Raw genomic sequence first — 26,401 nt, 5'->3', positions numbered from 1 at the left:
TTTGGCAGCAAGCATTTCATCTATTTAGGACAAAATCTCTTGATCCCACCTGGCTGGCCAGAGCTCTCTACAACTCAAAATGATCACCCTTAAAAGGTTTCTCCCTAATATCCAGTTCATTCTATAGGTGAACAAGACTTAAAAACTGTCTCATAATGAACCGATACGAATTAACACAAATCCACAAAGAAATCTTGCTCTAAGTTGTTAGATGACCTTCTTCAACCTATCCTGAGTGGTGATTTAAACAGGAGAGAGGATAAATATCGTATTACCTGACATGCAAGCACCTTTTCCCCCACTTGTTAGGAATCCATGGATTTATGTCATGGATTTATGACAATAGGTTTCCCTGGGTGTAGTCCAAACAGTTACACATCTGTGACAGTTTTGAAATGAAATCCATAGTTTTAAAGGAGGTAAGTCAGGAGTACCCTTACTAGGGTGTGAGATATGCCTGCTGGTTAAAGCAAATCTATTCCTATTGGAAACCCACTTGGCCAGTACCTGGCATGCAGTGAATGGTTTAATTCTCCAGAGGAATGGGGGGATATCAAGGACAGAGATCTGAAGACTGAAAGTATTCCCTTTGAAATGCAGCAACTTTGGTTCTTCCAGGAGTTGTCCACCTTGATGCCTTTCATCCGAAACCACTTCCTACAGGAAAAGAAAAAGAAAAGAGGTGCAACAATAAAGCACACAATTTCCTCCACATTTTCCTTCCATAGATAGGTATGCTCCCTCCCAGGTGTCTCCCAGAAATAGGCAACAGCATGATGGACGCACACTACTTTTATACCCTTCTATCCTTGCAAGGCCAGGGCTAAGGGCTACAGGCTGCTGAGAAATAAGGATCTGGTCACAAAGAAACAATTGCTCTTCATTATTGTATTGTTGAGGCTTTTATATACACTGTCTTTAAAACTAGAATACCTCCTTTGACCCATGCAAACTGTAATACTGTTGAGTTTCCACCATTGTGTGAATTTCATCTTGCTGTCACCATAATCAAGGGATGTATTTGTACTTAACCTGACCCAGCATGTTACTTCATGAGAAAGGGAGACACAGCCCCTCTCCACTATGGTTCTCTTGTTTGTACCCAACACAGGCATCAACCAGTATGTATCCTTTCAGTTGAGTTCAGTCGCTCAGTCGTGTCCGACTCTTTGCAACCCCATGAATCGCAGCACGCCAGGCCTCCCTGTCCATCACCAACTCCCGGAGTTCACTCAAACTCACATCCATCGAGTCAGTGATGCCATCCAGCCATCTCATCCTCTGTCGTCCCCTTCTCCTCCTGCCCCCAATCCCTCCCAGCATCACAGTCTTTTCCTTTAGCTCAAAATCAATGCAGAGTGCATGTATCATGTTTATTTGTAGTAACATTCATGGAAGTTATGCCAAAAAGCTGCAAAAAAATAAGCAGTCAAGTCAGCTTCATCTCAGAAGAAAAAAAAATAATCAAATTCCTGAGATAAATATTCCTTTATCTTTTACTGAGAAATCTTTATAATTATATCTCATATAAACACAATTCACATACATTCTAAGAAAACCATTTAATTGGTTCCAAATTTGTGGTGTTTAGAATCCTATCAATAAGACAAGTGAAAGAACAGATAAGAACTGTACAAAATGTTAAACTACTGTGGGGCAGGGGAGGTGAGGTTCTCAGCGTTTCTGGAGATAAGAGATTTTCCTAAATCCTCATTTTAAAAATCACCATTAATTGACTTAAAATTTCCTTACAGAGCTAGGCTAAATAGGAAAACTGAAATCCTTTAATTATGGCCTATAATCTTCCCAGAGTCTAAAAAAGATTGTAAGAAGCAAGGCAGCTAGACTTATAAATACAATAAAACTTAAATTTCAATTATCAGCGAGTGAAAACATCTTCAGAAGTTATCTTTCCCATCTCTTGTCTGTGTATAGATTTAACGTTAATAAAAATGTTTCTACGAAGCAGCTTTCCAGCTCTTATCCTTCATGTACACATAAATTATTAATAGGTGGCCAGTGTCTTTTCTCAGGACTAAATCGGTCCATTCCAGTGTCATCTTCTCCAGCTCTCCTGGGGTGGGAGGGGTGTGCTTGGGGCCGTAAGTCAGCACTGAACTTTCTGCAGTGATGGAAAAGGTTCACATCTGTGTGTTCTAATATGGTATCCACTAGCCAGAGTGGTTAGAGTGACTAAGGAACTAAATGTTTGATTTTAATTAATTTAAGTGTAGATATGCACATGTGGTTGACAATTACTACCCTGGACCGGGCAGTACTAGGTAATTCATTATGTTGTGCGTCTAAGCGTTAGACATAATAGCAGGGTGGCCAGTGTCTAATGGGGGCTGCAAACAGTGGAAGGAAAGAGGCAGGGTGGGAGGAAAGAGAATTAATACCAGATGCTGACTTGAGGGCTTTACAGATGCTGGTCTCTGTCCCCTCTCTGGAGATTTACTGAATGTCCAGCAGAGTGATGCCTGAGCTGGGCACTGGGTGAACAGAAATGAAACACCAAGGAGCTCATAGTCTAGAGAGAGGGTTAGAACAGTGAGCATATGAGTATAAGATAGTATCTGAGTATTACAGATATGTATATTCCCAAAGGTTAAGGCAAGAGAGAAGGTGCCTAACCCAGATGGGCAGAGAGGCCAGGGAATGACTCAGGAAATTAACAGAGAAGTGACATTTGAACTGAACCTAGAAGTAAATACAGGGGCTACTCATGGGAAAGGGAGGGAGATTATTCCAGACACTGAGTGGACTCTCCACAAAGGCACGCTGGGATAGATTACGGTGCAAAGTGTATGGCTGGAGATGATGGGAAATACAAGGTAGGAGCCAAGTCATGAATTCTCCCTTACCATGCTAACGACTTGTATTTTTGTTTAATGTCATTGGGTTTAAGGGAGCATGGGAATCTTCTGGGGGGTACATATACTCAAGAGAGCATTTATCTTGTAAACCAAAAATGGAAGGCACAGGTGTCTAATCCCATTTCTGTGTAGTCTTAGGCAAGTCACTTAAGCTTCAGTTTTTCACTTGGGCTTATTTACAGCCAAACAAAATCATTAGCATGGTAACAGACTAACTTCTTTCTTTGCCATTCTAGTGCAAGATTAGAATCAGGGGGCAAATATGAAGTTTGCTTATTCAAATCATATTAAAGCCATGAAGTAACAACAGTGTTGACTTGTCAAAGTACTGATATATTTGGCTAGGCGCTCTGAAGTGCACCCTGTTCTTTAATGCCTGAAAGAACACAAAAATAAACCAAGGTCAGGAGATGAAGTGGCTTGTTCAAGGTCATGCATTACTTGGTGTAGAGCTAGGTTATTTTAATATTTACAAACAACGTAGCATTATCCCACTTGAAGGGAATTTAAGGTGCTTAGTGATTTAAAACTTGATTATTTACAGAGGAAAACATGGAGATGCACCCTCAAGAAAGTGACTTGCCTACAGTCACACGGGTTAGTGACAGAACCACTGTATATGATACTTGCTCATGGTCGAGTATTTTAAATTTTTATTTTATATTGGCATATAGCCAATTAACAACGTTGTGATAGCGGATGGCAAAGGGACTCAGCTATACACATACACATCCGCTCTCCCCCAAACTCCTCTCCCATCCAGGCTGCCACTCAACATTGAGCAGAGTTCTCTGTGTTATACAGGAGGTCCTTGTTGGTTATATGGTCTAGTATTTTTTTCTGTGAGATTTCCCTGCATTTTCCTATACTATACCTGGTTTTTTAAGAGTCATGTGAAGGTCAGACGGTTATTAACACTGTCCCATAAGTAATTTTTCATTGGTGTGAGACACATGTAAAGATGACCTAAGTCAATCTGTTTCTGCCCTAGGGTTATTTATACTATCTAAGCCATTCCTGAGATGCAGAATGGAGGATATTAAGCATTTTTTAAACGGATGGGCTTAGTTGCTCAGTCATGCCTGACTGTTTCTGGCCCCACGGACTGTAGCCCACCTGGCTTCTCTGTGCACGGAATTCTCCAGGCAAGAATACTTGAGTGGGTTACCATTTCCTTCTCCAGGGGATGTTCCCAACCCCCAGGGATCGAACTCTCATCTCTTCCACCTCCTTCATTGGCAGGTGGATTATCTACCCCTAGCATCTCCTGGCAACCCATTTAAAATAGATATCTATTTATAATTATCACTGAGGAAAATGATACCCCTTAAAGATTTCTCCTTTAGGGCCCCTATTTAAATACAACCATGATTTATGTTTGCTTTTGTTTTTTAGCTTGCTTACTTTAATCTCCACATATTGAACCCCCCATATGAACCAACTACATACAATTAAGCGTCTCGTAATCTTGTATAAAATATTAAGCAATTATAAGCTATTGTGTAACAAAACAATTATTAAAACAAAGAAACCCAATAATGAACTAATCACCGTGTTGATGTATCTGTAAAGGCACAACTGGCTTCAGAGTAGAAGCTTTAAAACTCTCTCCAAATAGGAGAAATTGCATTTAACCCATAGCTCCCCGTTGCACCCCTTTAACCGATTGTGTTTTGCTTGGGGGCTGGGCCTAGACATCTGTGTTTTTAAATACTTCTCAGATGATGCTCATATCCAGCCAGGTTTGAGATGAATCAGTGGTACTAACAGCTGTATTGAGCTACTTCTGAGTCATTCACACAGAAGAATCACCCCAAGAGTGGAGTCTGATATCCATCTGATTCTTTCTGCCTCCTATATGACAAGGATTTTTTTGTTAAATCTCTGGGGATTTACTGTTAAATTGACACCTGTGTTAATTGAAAGTAGGGTCTGGCTGGTTGCTTGTATATAAAATGTACCTACAGGCTGTGGCTGGCGGTTTTTCTAGCTCCTCTATTCCATCATGTCACATTGGGGGTTGCTAGTCATCCAGGGCTGGGAGCTGTGGCCAGGAGAAACTTGTGCTGTGTGTCTCACTGAGCCGTTTATGTTGATTTAATGAGACAGGCAGCAACATTCAGGTGTGCTTCAGGGATACTAAAACAGGCAGGCTGAATTTACATATTTATGAGACAAAACTGTTTGAACTTAAGCACACACATACACATACGGAAATGATGTCGCCGTGGTGTTTTCCTTTAAATGCTGTACGTGAACAATATTTCCCAAGGTTGCATTATTGATAAACACAAGAACTATATCTGGAGGAAATCCTTTGAAATTAGATTCTAAATCCACATTAATGCCAAGTAAGTAATGAGGACCAAGGGGGTACTGCAGAGGAGTGCTGGAAGCAACGGTTTTTTCTTTTCATTTTTTTCCCCCCTAAGATATGGCAAGTGCTTAATTCCTGCTTTTCCTCTGTCAAGGTTTGTTTGAACTTGTGTGTGTGGGGAGAGAGAGAACGTAACATAAACACGATAACAGAAATTTAAGTCTTAGCATATTACAGTTTAAAAATAAATCACCATTCTGCAACCTCTGGTTTGAATTCATCAAAAGCAGCAATGTCAGACACACAAACATAAAATCGCAGCTCTAATTATTACAGACACACAGGAGCAGGAAGTCATTGGTCCCTTTCTCACCTTCAGGCAGATGGCATTTATTATTATTATTTAATAAAGCTTATCTGACCTGATTTCATTTTCTATAGAGATGGTTTTAGATTTAACATATCTTCAAATATCTGAAACTAAATTAATTATGTCTTACCAAGGTGCATGAGGTATTTTGTTTTTGTCATTCAAAGAAATTGCTACAAGGATTTGGATGAAATATCCTCAGAGCAAATGGGAAGCAAGCATAGCAGCCTTGCAGGGGGCAGAGAAGAAGGCTGTCGTTGTTGCTTAGTTGCTAAGTCATGTCTGACTCCTTGCGACCCCACAGACTGTCGCTAGGCTCCTTGGTCCATGGCATTTCCCAGGCAGGAATACTGGAGTGGTTGCCATTTCCTCCTCCAGGGGATCTTCCCAACCCAGATTGAACCCCTGTCTCCTGCAGTGGCAGGCAGATTCTTTACCACTGAGCTACCGGGGAAGCCCAGAAGAGGAGGAGGCCTGGCTGAAAATGAAGAGTGTGTGTTTGATTAAAATCCTCTATTTTTTCTTTTTGGTGGGGCCACTATCTGGCCAGGTACCCACCTAGTTCTACAAAGACAGGAGAGTTGGGTCTAGAAGCTGCCCTTCTTCCAAGGATTTCCAGTGAGAGGGTGAGCATTTACATAATTGGGGGACATAATTGATGGCATCACTGACTCAATGCACATGAGTCTGAGCAAACTCCAGGAGATAGTGAAGGACAGGGAAGCCTGGCGTGCTGCAGTCCATGAGGCTGCAAAGAACTGGACAAGACTTAGTAACTGAACAGTAACAAGAATTTCCCAGGGAGATGGAAGGGATGTGAAAATGCAACCATGCCCTTTTAACTAGGCTTCCTTCTTGGTTACAAGCCCAGTTCTGGCTGGGCTCAGATTTTTTCACTTCTTTGAGCTATGAAAGATGCACTACAATAAAGACAGAAAGTGTCAGAGCCACGCTGGCCTCCCTTTCCAAATCATGACAAACATGTTCATTACAGTGATAACTGAGGCAAATTCCAGGGTAGGCAATTTCTGCAGAAATGCTTAATGAAAAAACTACCTGTGAATTTTGACTAAGAAGTTAGGCTTCTATTAGAGTTATAGCAGGTGACTCATCATTGCATACAAGATGCTCAGCTCACACCACTAAAGTTGGGGGGAGCTAATAATAATGTGTGAAGTCTTTTAGACTGTTGCTATGGCTTTCTTCAAGTGGAATTATTTTAATGGCTTTGTAATTATATATTTCCCTCTAACTAAATACCACACATGAAGCCATGAAAAATATGACATAAGTGATTTGGGATATGAAGGCAGTTTAAATGAACTCAGGGAGAAGGTTGTGAACATGTTCACTTAGCAAGATAAACACCCAGAAAGCAAGATTCCTTTCTTGCACAAAACTCAGAGACTAAGACCAGGCAGTGAATGGTTGTGTTCAGAAAAGCTACGAGTTATGTTTTAATCTTTCCAGATTCAGGCCAGAAAAGTTATTCAGCCAAGCCTGGTGATCTCTCAGAACCCCAGGGGAAAAGCATGGCCTTTGCTGCTCATGACAGCTGTCACAAACATCCTGTCAATAACAAGTACAACCCAACTCAACTCTACAATCAGGTTTATTTGACATAATAGGAGAGAGAAGGAATCACTGGAGGCAAATAGATTCCGACAAACAGGCCAGAGGTATCTCCACTGGAAAACATTTCTCTACAGCAAAACTAAAGAATTTTAGGAAGTCCCTCTCAATGAAATAAAGACATTTATATTCAATTAGCAGGAGCATGCCAGTTTTTCAAGCATTGATTAAAAAGGATCTGCTACCCACAGGAATGGATAGTGGTTTGAAAAGCTGTGGTTTGAGCTTCATTTTCATGATTCCCACAGCAATTCATCTGTGAACAGCTGAGCTATTCTAGAATCTGGTAGCAATCAGTAGGAATGAAAATACATTATCTGCAAGTCATTTAGAAATTCCTTGGGCAAATGTCTAACTTGCTGGTATATACATTAGCAGTGAGAGTGTTATTCAAAGCAAAATCCAAACTGGTTATGAGGTCTTAATTCCAAGGTGGTTGTGATGAACAGATCCTCAGGGCAACCCTAATTAGCAGTGGGTTACCCATATGACACAGGAGATTGGAAATCCACCCCAGTCCTCCATGTTTACTGAGATTTCAAAATCTGCCTGAGTTACTAAACACCCAACTAGTGTGATGGCGCATTTTACAACTATTCAGTGGTGGTAGTCACCTCAGCTAATTTCCTGTTTGAAGTGTAGCTGATTCACAATGTTGGCTTCATTTCTGCTGTCCTGCATAGTTCTTCAGATATATGCATAGATGCGTTCTTTTTTAGTCTTCCCTATTGTGGTTTTAGGCTACCTACACCAGTATTCTTGGGCTTCCCTGGTGGCTCAGCTAGTAAAGAATCCGCCTGCAATGTGGGAGACCTGGGATTGATCCCAGAGTTGGGAAGATCCCCTGGAGAAGGGAAAGGCTCCCCACTCCAGTATTCCGGCCTGGAGAATTCCATGGACTGTATAGTCCATGGGGTCGCCAAGAGTCGGACACGACTGAGTGATTTTCACTTTCACTTTCTACTGTGGTTTATCACAGGATATGGAATACAGTTTCCTGTGCCATATAGGCAGACCTTGTTGTTTATCCATCCTCTATACAATAGTGTGTGTCTGCTAATCCCAAACTCCTAATCTCTCCCCTGCTGCCTCCCTTTCAGCTTTAAGCCTGTTTTCCTCGTCTGTTTCTTTCGTTGATGAAGTCATTTGCGTCATGCTTTTAGATTACACATATAAGTGATATCATACGTCAGTTGATTTTTGATTATTCATTGTCCGTTAGGTATTTTTATCTTGGAGAAATCCTCTTATTATAGGGTCTCAAAAGCAGAGGAAGAGTTTAAGATGTCATTCATAGGTTGAGGTTTAACTGCTTACACTGATGTTCTTGACTAAAAGGCACCCCTCATGAGAAAGCTCTCTTGTGAACAGTCAGATACTGAAGCACGCCGTTTATAATGGCCTCTGCTACTGAAGAGACAGGGAGAATGTGGGCACATAAGCTGGCACTGCGTCACCTTTCCTGGCTTATGTTCAGGATTCAAGTCATCTTCTCTCTTCCATTGCTAAGCATGAGATTTCCAGCTCAGTGTCTTAAAAGGTAGTTACTGCGGAAAAGCATAATGGGCTTAACGATTCAGAACTGGAATAGCTGGGACCCGGGATGAGGTGCATCAGGAGAGCTATGCTATTTATATACAGGCAGAGCTTACACAGGCACTTCTGCATTATTTTTGCTATTATTAATAAACCTGTACTCTTTGAGAGGTGCTAATTCAAAAAGGATCATATGTGATTAAAAGGAGCAAAAATGGAAAGGAACCATCTCTGCCCTAATAAACCTAAAAACAGACTGTGTGTTCAGGATGTCATGGGACTACCTACTGAGAGGGATGATTTATAACTGTTGTCCCTGAACTATGACCTTCAGGTGACCCAACCACTCGTCTCACTGCTCAGCTGCACATCAAATAACTTGTTCCTGTGGTTCATGCCATTCTCCTCTCTGGACATGGCATCCCTTCCTCTTTAGGTCTCAGATCTCATTCCTCCAAGAAGGGTTCCCAAAGGATCCTCAAAGACTTCTCTCTCGCAACTGGGCCTCTGCTTCCTGAATTATGCGTATCCTTCTAGTCAGTTTTCTCATTTAGCACACCATATTGTCTGTTAGTTTACCCCTCCTCTTTTCTTGAGTGCCAAGTACCTCATCGTACCTTCAGCACATCAATGGGCACACAGTAACACAGTTCCTGTTTCGAGACGGGTATCCCCACTGAGCCAGTGACGTGGGTTCATTGTCCAGAATTGCCCTCCGCTATCAGATTCTCTATCGACACCGATCTTTAGGAAACCCCACATTCTCCTGACACCACAAGAGGAACTAGAGAAAAGGCTGACCTGAAATGCCCAAGGGGTGTTGTCCACACAGTAGACCCTCAAGTTGTAGTCCAGAGAGTTACAGGACAAGCAGCCAAAAACTGCCACCTTGAGCTGCTTCACGGCACAGTCTGTGATGGGTTCCCCGGTGAGGGCGTATGTCCCAAAGCTGTCTAGGAGCACGTGACATGCAAAAGGGTCCAACAGGCAGTAGCAAGATGTGGATTCATCCTCCACCGACATCACTTCCTGTTGGGAAAAGGCGTCTTGAGTTCTCTCAGCTTGGGAAACACAATGTGATTTAACAGTCACTTTGCAAGGACATAACATCTTTTTTTCAGAATATTTTTATTGAACTCATTTCCTTGGTGTTAAATGTTTTTCTTTTATCAAAATAACTGCTGACATCAGGAGCTGAAGGAACAGCTATATTCAGTGCAGAGTAGGAATTCGATTTAGTAGGTTATAACAAACATCACTTTCAAAGCTCTATAATTTTCGGTTAATTTGTCCAAGGCCAAATTAAAAAACAAAACAAAAACACCCTTGAACCTTAACATCAATGAGCAAACTTTTATGTTTTTTTTATAAAGGTCTATTTCTGAAAACCTCTTCCAATATCCTCAAGGTAATGTTTATTTTCTTTCAAATATTTTATGTTCTTTTCACTCCATCAAAATCATGCATGAGGGACCATCCAATGAATGGTTTGAATAAGCTGTATCAGAGTATTTCACCCTCCCTGCTAAGGTATGTGTGACCAATTTGATAGAGGGTAAATCTAACACCGTCTGGATGTAAATGACTGTGAGGAAGTGCTGGGAAGAAAAACTAATGTGGCAAAAATCAAGGCAAAGCAAGATGTAATGAAAAAGAGTCCCAAATCCAGCCCCTTTATAAAACCTATGGAACCTCACACCCCTGGAAATTACCCTGCAGTTGTATCGCAACTGAATAAATAGCAGAATGCATTTTCAACAAAGAAGAGTTTCAAGACAGAGCTGGGCAGGGTAACTGTAATCCACTGAAGCAACTGGGAATTTTCTTCTCCTCAAGAAACATGATTTTCCTTCTACTTCCTTCTCCTGAAGCATCTCCTGGGAGGTAAGATCCCAGGGCTAGCTGGAACAGGTCATTGTGTTCCAACAGGATAATTCATCTGCTTTCAGGCAAACTGACCCCAGACAGACATCAAAGGAACCCCCAACAGACAGATAAATCAGGTTTCACTTAAAATAGCCAGCCCCCTGCAATCTTTCTTTGCTATGACCGGCTCTCTTGTCCTTACTTTTTCCCTGTGGATTCTCAGTGTGTCTCTGTTCTTCTCTCCTTATGCTGTTTCTTTTTTTTTTTGTGCTGTTTCTTACATGCGTTCACATACACAGGGAAAGACGGAATGATTTTCAACGCATGCATTCATTCAGCCACATCTACCTAGCAGCTACTCTGTTCCTGAATACTTCCATATAAATTTGTTACAATCCCTATTTTGGCAAAAACAGATAGTGATTCCTTTTATGGACACAGCTGGCTTACCCTGGGCCTCTTCCCTAATTCCCGCAGAGGCCACAGGGAAAGTCAGTTGGGACAGGGAAATGGCCTGGGAACCAAGGCAGGAGTCGCAGTCTCATGCACGAAGGGCAGGTGCACAGGGGAGCATGCCTGTGGGGGTGATGACAGCTGTATTCTAAATCACAGGAAAAAGCTTCATGTCCTCTCTGGCTGCTTTTCCCCATTACGACACACGTGACACACACACAACCAGCCAGCACCTTGCTGCTGCTGAGTCGCCCCAGTCGTGTCCGACTCTGTGCAACCCCATAGACGGCAGCCCACCAGGCTCCCCCGTCCCTGGGATTCTCCAGGCAAGAACACTGGACTGGGTTGCCATGTCCTTCTCCAATGCATGAAAGTGAAACGTGAAAGTGAAGTCGCTTTGTCATGTCCGACCCTCAGCGACCCCATGGACCTCAGCCTTCCAGGCTCCTCCGTCCATGGGATTTTCCAGGCAAGAGTACTGGAGTGGGCTGCCATTGCCTTCTCCAAGCCATCACCTTGAGGTTGTTGTAAATACTGGCCACCAACCCCCTGAAAAACAAGCAAATGCTCACAGTTTCACAGCTGACTTGTGTGAAGAGAAGGTAAAGTGAATTCCATTCCACAGGTGGTAACTAAACCCTGTGTGTTTTTCTTTTTAAGCTTTCTATAGTGGAGTATAGCCGATTAACAATGTTGTGATAGTTTTAGGTGGACAGTGAAGGGACTCAGCCATACACATACATGTATCCATTCTCTCCCAGACTCCCCTCCCATCCAGGCTGCCATATAACACTGAGCAGAGTGCCCTGAGCTATATAGTAGGTCCTTGCTGGGCATCCATTTTAAATATAGCAGTGTATACATGTCCATTCCAAACTCCCTACAGCCATTTTGTTGTTGTTGTTGTTGTTGTTTGTTTTTAAGGAAGGCTCTTGGGTCTCACCTCCCACTTGCCCTGCTGGGTCCTCTTCTTTAAATGGATGTTCCAGTGCTCAGAGCTGACATCTGCACAGTGTGGGATGGTCAGGGCGAAGGGAGTGGTGACGATCATGTCAGGGGGACCACAGGTGACTTCTGGGCTCAGGAGCACCTCGGATCCATCTGACTGGAGGCTGTACGATTGGGAAAGAATAAAAGAGAGAAACATGTAAAGGAGTGGGGGGATATCTGGATGAGAATTTAGTTACACGGGTTATTAGCAAAACCCTTCCTGGGACACCCTCCTGGGGAACACCACCTCCTGGAGGGCACCTGGTCAGGACTACAGACATCTATCTTGAATCACTCAAGCATACAGACTAAGGGTGATCCTAGATTTCATATCTAGATTTTGAAAAACAAAATGACAAATGCTTCTTCACAAAGACAGGGCAGAACAGAAGAAAGAAAAGACCCGGCTGGCATGTCACACACCAGCTGCTGAATCCTTATTCTCCTTGATGATATTATCAATGACCAAAGCCAAAACTGTCATAGAAATGACCAATCTGGTAATCCCAACAACTCCTCCTACAAATACGTTTAATGCTAGTCAGCAACAAAACAAATTACTTTTGTAAACAAAGCAATACTTCAAGTGAATATGGATTGAATGTCTCTTCTGGTTTCAAAAACATTTATTTTCTGCCAATGTGCAAATACACAAGTTTTATAGTGATGGCACAGTAGACAGTTATAAACTATATAATCAAATACATAAATATGTATCTTTCATATTTTCCTATTTTAGCTATAAATTTAAAATCATTCTACCTAAACCTGGTGTTCAGATTTTCCTGTATTGTGAATAATTTACAACAAAAAGGCAGAGCCATGGAACAGATCAAAGAAATTTGACTAAAAGGAAATACCACCTGACTGGATGCCTCCCTGTTCCGTTTCTGTGGCTTTTGTTTTTAATCTCTGTCCCTGAACAGTAAGATGGGGTGGATTATAGGACAGCAATCAATGAGAACCCAGAAGTCTACCCATTTTCCCTAACTGCTATGTGTTTTAGAAAAAGCTAGTTGATTTTTTTTCCCCAGTATTTTCACTTATAAGAAATATCCTGATTCAGAATATAGTCTGTAAAGCAATTCAGGATTCTCAGATGAACAATGTGATATGAGAGCTAGGATTGGTATTATTGCCTAAGCTTTCTCTCATCTCACCGAGGAAGGGCCTTTAAGAATGTCATCCCTGATCAAAAGAGCAGGATGAAGTTAGTACTAAAAGATACTACCTTTTCTGGGGTCTTGCATTAACCAGGTTTTCCACGAGCACATCTAACATGTTAATTTCTGAATTGCTTTTGTTGACACTGCTTGCTTCCCTCTCTGGTCAGTCACAGTCACCCTGTAGCTCATTATCTATAATTTGCTGCTGCAACAAAAGTCAAGGCAGATAAGCAAGGAGGAGCATCTCCATCTCTTGTACCTACAGCAGACCTGAGCATCATCACAGGGTCTTCCTCCCTCCCCAGGAAGCTGCCTTTCCCAAAGTCAGCCTTCCTCGTAGGCAACCAAAGTCATCAGCTCTTCCTTTCCAGGCAAAGCATAGGCAAAACGGAAAAGATACCTTTTATACATTTATGTCTCTAAGTAGGTCAGGCCAAGTTGGGGGGAGGTGGGTGGGAAGGAAAGTCAGGTATTAGTAATCATGAATGTTCTGTGAACAGCCTAGAATGCTCTACTCTTGATTTGACTTGAATGCGAATTTCCAGTAAGGGCTCTAGCCAGCACGAGGTGGCAGTCTGCACGTGGATGCCTGCCAGCGGCCATTAGAACGTTTTCCGGGTAATTGCTGCCTGCATCCTCACAGACAGGGATAGCTAGCGTGCATATGAGTGACGGAGGACAAGCTCCTCAAAGAACTTTAATAGCGTTCAGACAAGCATTCCCCCTTGTTGAACATATTGTTCAAACATATGGGAATTGGGGGAATTATTTAATGCCAAATGAACTGAAAGCAGCTCATTAGATGAACTCTCACACTCGTGAATAGAAGGCGCCTTTCGGTAATAACTTAAAACAGCATTAGGAGTTGGAGAGGGTGCACGTGGAAACCTGGGTGGGACCTGGGATGGCACTTCGCGTTAAGCAGACATTGGACATTTCCAGAAGCGCAAAGGAAATAAAGACTTTTGTCTAATCCTCCTACTGTGAAAACAGTGTCCGTGTGTGTAGGTCTGTCTCTGGGGAAGGAACAAAACTTAATCGCTCTGTTTTCTTCCCCCCTGTGATCTATCTGGGGCAATCAGGGAGAGTTACAAATAGTAATTAAAGTGCTCCACACACCTGTGTGCACAGGTATTAACAACATAAGGTCACAGAGCAGTCAGCCAAAGAGATGGAGGCAAAGTCACCCCAGATTTCTGATTTCTGGAGCTCCTGAGCACTGTGGCCAGACGCACTGTGTTTCTCTGTTGGTGCTAGGAGATGGCTGGTCCTCTGTCCCAAATGAAGACGCAGGGAAAAAAATGCCATCCAAGGAGAGTCATGGATACAGACCTAGGACGTCTGGGCACAACAGGGCTAGGGAAGAAGCTCATAACTGGGCAAAACCACAGATTTGTAAGGCAGGTGTAGATGGCATTTAAGTTTGCCCACATCATATTGAGTTCAGCAAAGTCTGTTTGGGTTCTTCCATAAGATGTTATGGGAAACCCCATGAACTTTTCGGCCAATCTAGTAGTACATACACCAAGGAAGTATTCATGCTCTTGCTAGGGGTTAAAAAAAGGGCAACACATTCTTCTAAAATTGCTGTGAGCTACCGGTAACTGGGAACTAATAACAGCAGTGATTTTCTGGACCATAATATGAACAGCCTCTCTGTGCATCACACACACTCGTGTATGAAAAGTCTGGTTGCATGAGATGTTTGCTATTTAATTTTTTCATTTTGTTACCAGCCCCTGCCTCTTCTCCATATATATGCTGTATGTGTTTATGAATGCTGATATAAAAAGATCCATAATTTAAGAGCCAGGTCTGTATAAGCAGGTGGCTTTAATGATCAACTGTATGGAAACATGGTTGTGAATTCAAATTTCTGCTCTGGCAGTGCAGCTGAGAGTTCTGGGGAAAATTCTGCAATCTCTTTAGCTTTGATGTCCCCAACCAGCAAATAAATATACATGGCAGGAGAGGGTGCTAGTAAAGGGCACGGGGCCTCTTGTCTGGGAGTCTGGCAAGACAGAAAGCCCCACATTGCTAACCCAGGTGAGTTACCAGCGAGAGAACCAAGAGTAGCAGAGGAGCCGCAGAGAACACAGAAGTTGGGGAAAGGAACTTTATCGTGTCCTTTCTATGTGCTTCATGGCACCGTCTCTGACACCACAGCCCTCCACTGACCTTTCCTGTGTCAAGAAAACCAGACAGGGTGGTAGAAGGGAAAGCCCTGTGGAGCCTCACTTGCCTCTCACAACACGTAACATCTACTCGAGGACTCCCCTGGGAGTTCAGTGGTTAAGACTGTGCTTCCGAGGCAAAGGTTGTGGGTTCGATCCCTGGTCAGAGAACTTAAGATCCTGCATGATGTGCAGTGTGGCCAAAAAGGAAAAAAAAAAAAGAATATACTCTAAGACTGTTCTGGAGTTAAAAGAAGTAAAGCCAAAAAAGCACCTAGTATGTGCTCCACGCGTGAGGGTTCTGCCTCTCAATCCTCAACTCCCATTTCTCCTGCCTTTTTATGAGTCTTATTCTTACAGCAACTGTGCTTTCGGATGGCTGCTTCATTCAACGTGTGCATGTGTGCATGCTCAGTTGTGTCCGACGCTTTGCAACCCCATGGACTGTAGACCACCAGGCTCCTATGTCCATTGGACTTTCCTGGCAAGAATACTGACGTGGGTTGCTGTTTCCTACTCCAAAATTTATTCAATAGATTGCCCTTATCTCGACATGTGTGCTTTAAGGGGATTTCCAATGCCTTAGGATGAGTACTATGGGAACTGAAGGCATTGGAAGTGCTATGGGAACTGGGATGCGAGCTATGGGAACTGAAGGCACCTTGGCAGTGCTTTCGTGTTTCCATCACGGTCACTTCTCAACTCAGCAGTCAGAGGAACCCCACTCAAAATGCCAACATCTTGCCCTCTTCCCCCCACTTACGGAAGTGGAGCTATTTCTCCTGCTCTGGAATCTTCCTTCAGATGTCCCCACAACTAGCTCTCTCATGCCCCACAGACCTTTGCTCCCTTTCCTTCAGTAACTAACAAGGCATTTCCCCAGTCATGCCTGAGCAATGTCACTGCAACATTCTTACCCTGAAAGCTAGCTGATCTTTCTTTTATTTTATACTCTTTGCCTTCCAATGCACTGTACTATTAATTTATTTTTATTCTATTGTTGTACCCCTGCCCAGTGCCCATTATAGGCCACAAGTGCTCACAATATTTATGAAGAAAGCATAGGAACCAGTGGTTTCCAGTGACCAAGCATGGAACATTTTGAGCATCAAAGTGAATAATGGTAGCAAAGGATGATAACCCATTGACTAAAATAAGGAACCAGGAAAGATACAGATATAAATGAATGAATGAATGGGAAGGGAAAAACTCTTCTATACAGTAGCAAAAAACCATGTTGTGTTAGTTGCTCAGTCATAGCCCACCAGGCTCCTCTGTCTATGAAATTCTCCAGGCTAGAATACCTGAGTGGGAAGCCATTCCCTTCTCCAGGGGATTCTTCCCAACACAGGGATTGAACCCAGACCTGCACGGCAGATTCGTTACCACCTGAGCCACCAGGAAGTCCACACAATAAGAAGCCAACTAATAAGTATAGAAAGTCATCATTTGACAACTAACCATATTAATAATGGACTCAGTTAAGGATTATGAATAGGATAATGCTATATGCTCTGGTGAAAGGTTGAAGAATAACAGACTACTTTCATGGCTTCAAAGTATCTTTCCACAAGGTACGTATTAGTTAAAGGATTGACATGACTTTATACTTGAGAACCTTGGTAGACACCATTTAACCCAAGTTCTCAGTTAATCTTGCCAGTAAAGGGATTAATTTTCAGAACATACTTCTTGATATGAAAAAGCAAAAGGAACTCAAGCATCACTTCTGTAATATTCCTGCCAATAATACTGACACTAATCATAAGAATTTATTAGACAAATATCAGCCCAACTTGAGGGATATTCGCAAACTAGTTGATCTGACTCTTGAAAACCATCCACATAATGAACTAGCAAGATTAGGAACTGTACTAGATTAAGAGGGACCAAAAAAGTGCATGATAGCAGAATGCAGTGAATGGACCTGAATTTTTATTGCCATAAAGGACGTTATTTGGATAACAGGTGATATATGAATAAAGTCTATGAAGTAAATAATAGTATTGTATCTATGTTGATTTCCTGACTTTGATAATTTGCTTTGGTCATGTAACAATTTGTGTCTAGGATATACACAATGAAGTATCTGGGGGCAAAGGAATATCTTATTCACAATGGTCAAAAACTGTGTGTGTGTGTGTGCTGGGTTGGCCAAAAGTTTGCCTCCAACATGGAAAAATTGGAAGAAACTTTTTGGCTAACCCAGTGTTTACACACACGGAGAGAGGAACAGCAGAGCACAGAATACACACTAAAGTGTTAACGTTCGTGAATCCGGGCGAGGGAAGGTTGGGAACTCTATCCAGAGGACCCTTGACCACGTGGGAGTGTACGGGCACCAACACTCTGCTAAGCCAAAAACCCGTGCCTATCTTGTGGCTGTCCTCCAGCTTCCGTGGTTCTCCGTATCTGCGGCTCCACACCTGTGGGTCCAACCACACACAGCTTGTAGTTAGACTATTGAAAAGTGAACCCATCCAGCTCAAAGCCATGTTCAGGAGTCACCTGTACTATTCTTGCAGCTCTTCCTTAAATGTGAAATTCTGTCAAAACAAACAAAAAGATACTAATGAAGAGGGGCTCAGGTTCAAAATCCCTACAATGAAATCACTAGGGTCGATGACAACTGCATAGAATGTGATGGTGGTTCTGAACTTGGTGGTGGCAAGGTTGTGGTCCAGACCTTGCCACATGGGGACTCACATTCTGCAGTACCATCTGCCCACGAAGGTCAACAGAAGGTCACGGTGAAGGTCAGCTGCAAGGTGGCATGCCCATGGCAGGTCTGGAGCTGCATCCGGACACATTTGGCTTTTGTTCTCAACATCTTTTGACCCGATTCTAGGCTTGCAGTGTGCCACTCTTCAAACAAAACACTCAGCTCCATTTTTAAAGACGCGGTTTTGACTGTTGTCGTCTGCCACGCTGTGCTTGGTAATCCTCACTCTCTCCTTTCCTCCTATGGTCTACATTACAGATGAATGTAGGTTTCTGATCACCTTTCCCCAGAGCATCACTCAGGAATGCGCATAGGAAGGTAATGATAGTTTTACTATGCTAGACCCTGGGTCGATCCATAATTAAATCATATTTTAATGGAACAGACATAAAAAGCCAATAGATGAAAGCTATACTTAGCTGGCTCCAGCCTCCTACACTTTTCCACCTGAGATGATACAGCATTTTAACGGTTATTTTCTTTTTCTCTTTTCCCTGAAATCCTCATACTGACCAACAGTGCTAACGTTGCTGTGGATAAAAACCACGGTTTGAGGTTTATGATTTCTCGTCTTACTCGAGTCTGATGCGTGTGTCACCACACAGCTCTGACCAAACCTTTGAGATCAGTAGGAAACACCATCTCAGGATCTCCCAGAGAGACAGGCCCTTTAGAAAGCCAGCATGGCACATCAGGCAACCCCAACAGTGTGACTAGGTCTCCTGGGGGACTTAGCTCCAGTGGGCTTCCCTGGTGGCTCAGACGGTAAGAGTCTGCCTGCAGTGCGGGAGACCCGGGTTCAATTGCAGTGGGAAGATCCCCTGGAGAAGGGCATGGCAACCCACTCCAGTATTCTTGCCTGGAGAATCCCAAGGACAGAGGAGCCTGGCAGGCTATAGTCCATGGGGTCACAAGAGTCAGACACAACTTAGTGACTAAACCACCACCAACCACCACTACTGTTGAAAAATGCAAATACACAGGGTCAGTTCCTACATCGCCTTTCTCTAAATAGTACATGTATTAATACAGAAGGCTGCCCGGCTGGGGTGTTGATGAGCAGTCACTGGAAATAATGTTACCAGCTCTTCACACTATTCTACACCATTAGTTGGGGCAGAAGAGGAGCAGTTAGAACAGTGGATTACAACAAGCAACCAGCACCGTTTACAGAGGATGGAAGGAAGCATGTGGCTTTACTATTAAAAGGCTTAAAGATCAGTGTCACCCACTTGGTATTATCTGAAATAGGATCATGGGTGGGGAGTTGGCACGTGGGATTTGGGGTTGGGGGGGCAGTTACACACAGGCTGGAATGAGGATTTGACTTTGCTGAAATGTGAGCAACACCCCACTGAGAGATTCAACTGTCTGCATATGTTCGGCGGCTTTAGTTTACACACACATTCATTGGGTGTTTACCAATTAATATACTAAAGGAATCACAAATCATGTGTAAATCACCAGCTCCTAGACACAATTTAAACCTCATCTTTCATGCAGCGTCGGTGTTTAGCTTTGTTTACTAGGAGAAGCGGAATAATGATGGCTTAGAGAGAGTGCTTTACAGTGAACCAGAGAGAGGGGAGAAGAGTGGATCTAGGTGGTACGGTGCTGGCACAGGTTTTATTATCTGCTAAGTTGTTTACTCATTGCCTTTCTGGATGGGGAAAACAGCCTTCTCTGGAGGAACCCGAATCCTGTGTCAAAGAAGCACTTCATTTGGGTGGGGGCAGGGCAGGGACACAGGAGTGATCAGGTCAGCGCCATTAAGGAGACAGAAGGGTGTGGCACGGGGTGGAGGGACAGGGCTGAAGTCACACCTCCTTGTGACAGAGCTGGGATCGGAATCCCCTGTTAGTGGTGGGAGTCCTGTGGTGTTGGATGGGGGTACCAGCAGTAGAAGAGACATGTTCTCTGGGACGTGGTCTCCAAAACCGGAACCTCGAAGGTGTAATGTTGGAATTGCTAAGATGGTATTCACAGACGCTGGACAAAGGAAAACGGCACTTGGAGGAGTGTAGTGTGGCCACAACAGATGCTTGTGTTGGTTTCCTATCATTGCTGTTCCATAGGCTTACTGGATCTTACCTTCCCTGGTGGCTCAGATGGTAAAGAATTTGCTTGCAATGCAGGAGACCCGGGTTCTATCCCTGGGTCAGAAAGATTCCCTGGAGAAGAGAATAGATACCCACTCCAGCATTCTCGCCTAGAGAATTCCATGGATAGAGGAGCCTGGTGGACTCCAGTCCCTGGAGTCGCAGAGTGGGACATGACTGAGCCACTAACCCTTCATAGACTTACTGGATCAAAAGAACATACATTTATGTTACAGTTATGTAGACAGAAGTCCCAGGGAGCTAAAATGAAGGTGTCAGCGGGGCAGTATTCCTGCTCGAGGTTCTGAAGAAGAATCTGTTTCCTGGCCTCTCCCAGCTTCTAGAGGTCGCTGGGATTCATTGGGTGGAAACCCCTTCTTCCATCGGTGAGACCTGTAACAGCCTCAAATCTCATTATCTGATAGACATTCCTGTCTCCTCTTAGAAGGATCCTTCTGTGGGCTGACCTGCATAATCCAGATGGTCTCTTTCTCAATGTCCTTAACCTTTCATCCCATCTGCCAGGTCTTCGCCATGTAAGGTGCCAGGATGACGGTATGGATGTCTTTGGGGTGCCATTCTTCTGTCTACCACTGGGCTTTTCATGGTCTGTCCACTTTAAATTTAGGACCTCAAGACCCCTCTGCCGCTGCCTTCTGACCCACTGTCGTCTCCCGGACACTGCACAATCTTTGAGGGGTTCGGCTGACCTTTGGGTTATCTTCATGCTTCAGCTGAAATTCACGTGCAGAGTGAAGCTCCCTATCTGCCTCTAACTTTATGGGGTCCTAGGAAGTTGTTATGGTTTGTCTTAAAGACTGTAACCAAGGGAGGGAGGCGGTTGATCATGCCGGTTTTCAAAGGGCTTGCTTTAGTAAGCACGAGGGCAGCCCCAGTGTGGGTTGGCATCTTCTCCTGGCATATTTATTAAGCTATAACCAAGTGAAATGGAAAGTGTGATATATATTAAATATCTTAATAGGATAGGTTATTTCTACTTCCAGCATGAGCAATAAAAGAGACAGCACATACAAATAAAAATAATTACAGTATGTGCTATTCCTTTACAATGCACAATCAAACTCACAAACCGGTGACTTTCCTCTTACTGAATTAAGGTGCCCCTTCCATTCAGACCTATTAACCACATTCACAGACCATTGTTATCTTGTCAATGGTATCTTTAATTAAAAGACTCCTCTGGACCACTCTAATCACTTCACATTGTGAGCTCCTGTGGGCTTCGAATGCACTTTGATTAAAATGATGGCAATTTTCATGCATGCAGTTTGTGTGTGGACCAAGAGGATGTGAGGTGGAGGGGATGGGCAAGGAGCATGGTACAGGGAAGTTCTCTTTTCCAAAAAGAGCAATCATTAGATGACAATGTGAGAACCCCCCTTTTCTTTCCCACTTTCACGATTTTTCTCTTCTCCACCTCATTTTGGCGGTTAATGGCATTATATTCTAACCTAAATGACTCTGTGAAGAAACCATTGTGATTTCACTGCAGAAAAGACTTCAGCTCAAGGTGCATTAACCCTTCTAAGCCATTAAAGTACCATTTGATAAAGAGCCCCTTTTATGGCACTACATGGCCCTGTAGCCTGGAGGAATTGTGCTTCCCAAGTGGTAGCAATTTACTCCCCTCTCCGGAGCACAGGTGGCAACTCTGTTATTTTGGAGCACCTGCCCTCCTCAATGGGTCCCTATGGCTGTTACAGAGTTCATTAACGCCACATCTCCTCAAAGGGATAGCTAGATACCATCAGTGTGATTATTCCAATAGAAATGTTGAAAACTCAAAGCAGCAAACCAAATTCAAATCCATGACTGACCAGTAAACAAATAGTGTCATTCATTTATATCCATCACTCTCCAGCAAGGAAAGCCTGGCAGAGTGGACAGGGACAAAGCCTATTCAAGTTGGCATAACCACCTGCCCCAGCTTGACTGGACACTGATCTCCTCATCTAAACGCCAGCCCACCCAGAGCCCCTTGTTTGGACCCACAGAGTATACCTTTACAGTATCAATCAAGAGGCCAGAGTGTTATCAGAAACAGAGGCAGATGAGAGAATTGATGCAGGGTGTCTTTCATCACAGGCTTTTTAATTTTTATTTAACATTTATTTTTTTAGATTCTCTTCCATTAGTTTATACCAGAAGATTGACTATAGTTCCCTGTGCTATACAGTAAGCCCTTGTTGTTTATCCATCCTCTATATCATAGTTTGCATCTACCACTCCCAAACTCCCAATCCTTCCCCTCTCTACACCCCTCTGCCTTGGCAACCACAAGTCTGTTTTCTACGAGTCTGTTTGTTTGGCAGATCGGTACATTTGTGCCATATTTTTGATGCTACATATAAGTGATACCATATGGTATTTGTCTTTCTGTCTGACTCCCCTTAGTATAATTGCTAGTTGCATCCATGTTGCTGCTAATGGCATTATTTTGTTACCTTATATGACTGAGTAATATTCCACTGTTTGTGTGTACCACATTTTGTTTATCCCTATCTCTGTTGTTGGACATTTAGGATGCTTCCACGTCCTGGCCATTGAAAGTAGTGCTGCTATGAACACAGGGGTGAATGTATCATATGGAATTACAGTTTCACCTGGGCATACGCCTAGGAGTATGACTGTGGATCATATGGCAACTCTAATCTTCTTTAAGACAAGGCTCTTGATTTTAGAGTGAACACTTACTATGTTTGATGTCACTTGAACTGAACTTTCCTCTGAGTCTTGGAATGCATTAGCAGTTAAAAGGGAAGGACTTCACTTTCACCTTTTACTTTCATGCATTGGAGAAGGAACTGGTAACCCACTCCAATATTATTGCCTGGAGAATCCCAGGGACGGCGGAGCCTGGTGGGCTGCCGTCTATGGGGTCGCACAGAGTCAGATACGACTGAAGCGACTTAGCAGAAATATCACTGAGACAGAGCTCAAGCAAATTCCATGTGCTTTTCCATCTTTTTAATTAAAAAAAAATGGATAGACAAAATGTAGCATGTAATTTGCACAGGACTTGTCATATTTAAAGTCACTCTACTGTCCTCATCCAAATCCTGGAATCCAGTTAATAATACACAAAATTTACAGATTGAGGTTTAGAGAAAGAAAATGACTAGCTCAAAGCTGCCCAGGCTGGATGTGGCAAAGGGGACTGGAACGCAGGGCTTCTGGATCCTTTGATGCAGTGTTAATGCCTAAGTCTGTGCTACTTCCCTGACATGTTATGTACAGTGTTCATTTACTTCAGGGTTGGCAGATTCTTACCTAGCTAGAAAGGAAAGAAAACAAAGGAAGGCAGAAGATTCCGCTGTGCATGAGGCACGCAGACCCAGTCTGCATCCGGTATCGCAATACTTTGCTGGGAGTAGCATTGTTGTTCCATGCTCCAACCAAATGAGTGATGTGCAGGCATGCATGCTAAGTCACTTCAGTCATGTTCGACTCTGTGACCCCATAGACTGCAGCCTGTCAGACTCCTCTGACCATGGCATTCTCCAGGCAAGAATACTGGAGTGGGTTGCCATTCCCTTCTCCACGGGATCTTCCCGACCCGGGGATCGAACCCACCTCTCCTGTGTTTTCTGCATTGCAAGCAGATTCTTTATTGCTGAGCCACCAGGGAAGCCCAAACAAGTGACATGGGATTTCAATTCATTAGTTACCTTTTCTGTGTGTGTGAATATACATATAATTTTTGTATTTTCTTTATTTATTCTGTAATCAATTTTCTTCCTACCTCTTTTCTTATAAGGGAAAGAGCTGTATTTATTCCAGAAAAAAATCCAGAGTCGCTCCCAGAGCAACCGTTATCACAAACTCTCAGGTGACTTCAGCTGGCAAACCTCTCTCTTCTAATTAATCGTCAGTTCCCAAGCCAGAATTCTGTGAATTATCTTCAAGTCCTTCATCTCTCTCACTCCACATTAACCCATGCACACACGCCAGATCTTGCTGAGTTCTCTTCCCCAAGTCTCTCTCTCTCTCTCAAAACTCCCCATTGGGAGCAATGTGGGGATTAGAGAAAGGATTTCAAATGTTCACAACTAGAGACAGGGACACTCAAAAGTAGAGTGACTATCATTTATTGTCCAAATTGAGAGATTCTGAGTGTGAAAAGGAGGGCTATTAATATCTGCACTGGGCAAAATGAGGCATCTTTTTACTGTACTCAGAAGGATACTGGAATAATAAAGACTTGAATGTGGGCAGTGGCAATGGAGATGAAGCAAGAGATAATACGTGCCAAGTGTGAGTAAGCCTCATCCATCCCTATCCACCAGCTACATGTCAACAAACAATGCTGTACATGGTCAAATCTTCATTTTCTCAGCCTCATTCCTTATCACTCTACTTTTCTTATTTTGTTCTGATTTTCTTAGCTCCAAAATAAGTGATGCTGTTTATACCCCTGTGCCGTTGCACATTCTATTCCCTGGAATGCCTCTTACTTAGTTTTCAAGTCAGTTGTCACTTCCTCTCTGGCACCTACCCTGAGCCTTTACACAAGGTTCATCCCTTCACTCCTGGTTAAATTTGTGTGTCTCTGTCATCACATGTAGCAAAATATCATTCATTTGAGTTACTGGGTTTCATCTATTGTGGTATTAAGTGGTTCTGGTTTTCCTAGCAGTCATTCTGACAGTTGTGCTCAATGGAACTGTCCATGGTAGCAGGGTAACTTGAAGATATTTAAGTTTAATTCTATAACTTTTCAGGAAATTGAATTATTAAAATTGTTTTGGGGGCTGATTTTTGTTCATTTAAAAACTATAATATTAGATCGGATTCAAAATTCCACACTCCCCCCGCTCAGCACCCATGCACACACCTGTGTACACACTCATGGATATTTGCAGAAACAGAAGGTTCTAGTGTTCAAGGGCTTCCCTGTGGCTCAGATGGTAAAGAATCCACCTGCAATGTGGGAGATCTGGGTTTGATCCCTGGATTGGGAAGATCCCCTGGAGACAGGCATTTTAACCCACTCCAGTATTTTGCCTGGAGAATCCCCATGGACAGAGGGGCCTGGCGGGCTACAGTCCATGGGGTTGCAGAGAGTCAGACACGACTGAGTGACTGACACCTTCTCCGTGCAGTAATGTCCTAACCAGTCACCTGGTGTTAGGGTAGAGCCAAAGACAGGTGCTCTTACCTTGCACTCAAGAGGTAAGGTTCTGACTGGGACCACTACACTAATTGCAATAGTCTGATGATAGGGGTTTCTTAGCTTCTGTGAAATCAGATGCCCCAGGAAAAGTGTAGGCAGTTTCATATTTTACTTGGATGAGTGGTTTTAAAATGGCTTCAAATGTCTGCTTTGACATAAAGAGTAGTTTACTAGAAACAGATTCATTTCATTAGCACCATTTTTACAAGTTAAATGGCCATACATATCTGTGTTTTCTTTTTAGTCTTCTAGAAATGACGTCCTCCCAAACAGCCTAAGGACATTTCTGAATGCTTGTATCCTCTATTAGGCTTGCAATGTCATCAAGTCGTTGTTTATGATTTTGTTTTTGTGTGTGTTGTTCTGGCAACTCTGGAAGAAAAGCTACATGAAGCCATTCTGCAGAAGCAGCTACACTGCAGTGCTGAATTGTGAGTTATTACTAGAAAAGGAATTGTCTGCTTTATTCCATCCAGACCCACTTTCTTCCCCGTCTTACATTTGGTCTTATTTCATGTTTTGCTATCAAAGCTATTGCACCATTATCAAGGCATCCCCCACCCAAAGTTAATATTTCCTAATACCATCATTATCTGCCTTCCTAATCCTCACCCCAAGAGGTACCAGTGGGAAGACCATACCATCTGAGAGAAAATATTCCATCTGGGTTGAGCCCTGATTCCAAATATGTATCCTTTTGTAAATTCTTCAGGAAGAGTATTTACATTTCCAACTCTAGTCTAAGCATTTGGTCCGGAATATCCACATGACAGTGTAATTGGAAAAACGAAATGAATGTTTGCCTTTGATTTTATTTTATTGCTTCTCAGAAGAAAGCTCCATATACTAATGCTCTGGTCCATTTCTCTACTTGCCAACCATGGGGCGGGGAAAAAAGTGAAAGTGAAAGTTGCTCAGTTGTGTCCAACTCTCTGCGATCCCATAGACTACACAGTCCCTGGAATTCTCCAGGCCAGAATACTGGAGTGGGTAGCCTTTCCCCTCT

General features: G+C 43.1%; 1 protein-coding gene across 1 annotated transcript in view; it reads right to left on the bottom strand.

Moving 5' to 3' along the window:
* The window catches only part of UNC5D (unc-5 netrin receptor D), a 622,629-nt gene that overhangs the window by 30,030 nt on the left and 566,198 nt on the right, over positions 1 to 26,401 (bottom strand). Inside the window, exons 12-14 of the mRNA XM_052661338.1 lie at positions 11,994 to 12,162; positions 9,533 to 9,760; positions 508 to 657 (exon numbers count right to left, since the gene is read on the bottom strand). Of these exons, the coding sequence (XP_052517298.1) occupies positions 508 to 657; positions 9,533 to 9,760; positions 11,994 to 12,162 (547 nt within the window). The remainder of the gene's footprint in view (positions 1 to 507; positions 658 to 9,532; positions 9,761 to 11,993; positions 12,163 to 26,401) is intronic.

Source organism: Budorcas taxicolor, chromosome 24 (assembly GCF_023091745.1).
Source record: "Budorcas taxicolor isolate Tak-1 chromosome 24, Takin1.1, whole genome shotgun sequence".
NCBI lineage: Eukaryota > Metazoa > Chordata > Mammalia > Artiodactyla > Bovidae > Budorcas > Budorcas taxicolor.
This window is presented reverse-complemented; position numbering and strand designations above follow the sequence as displayed.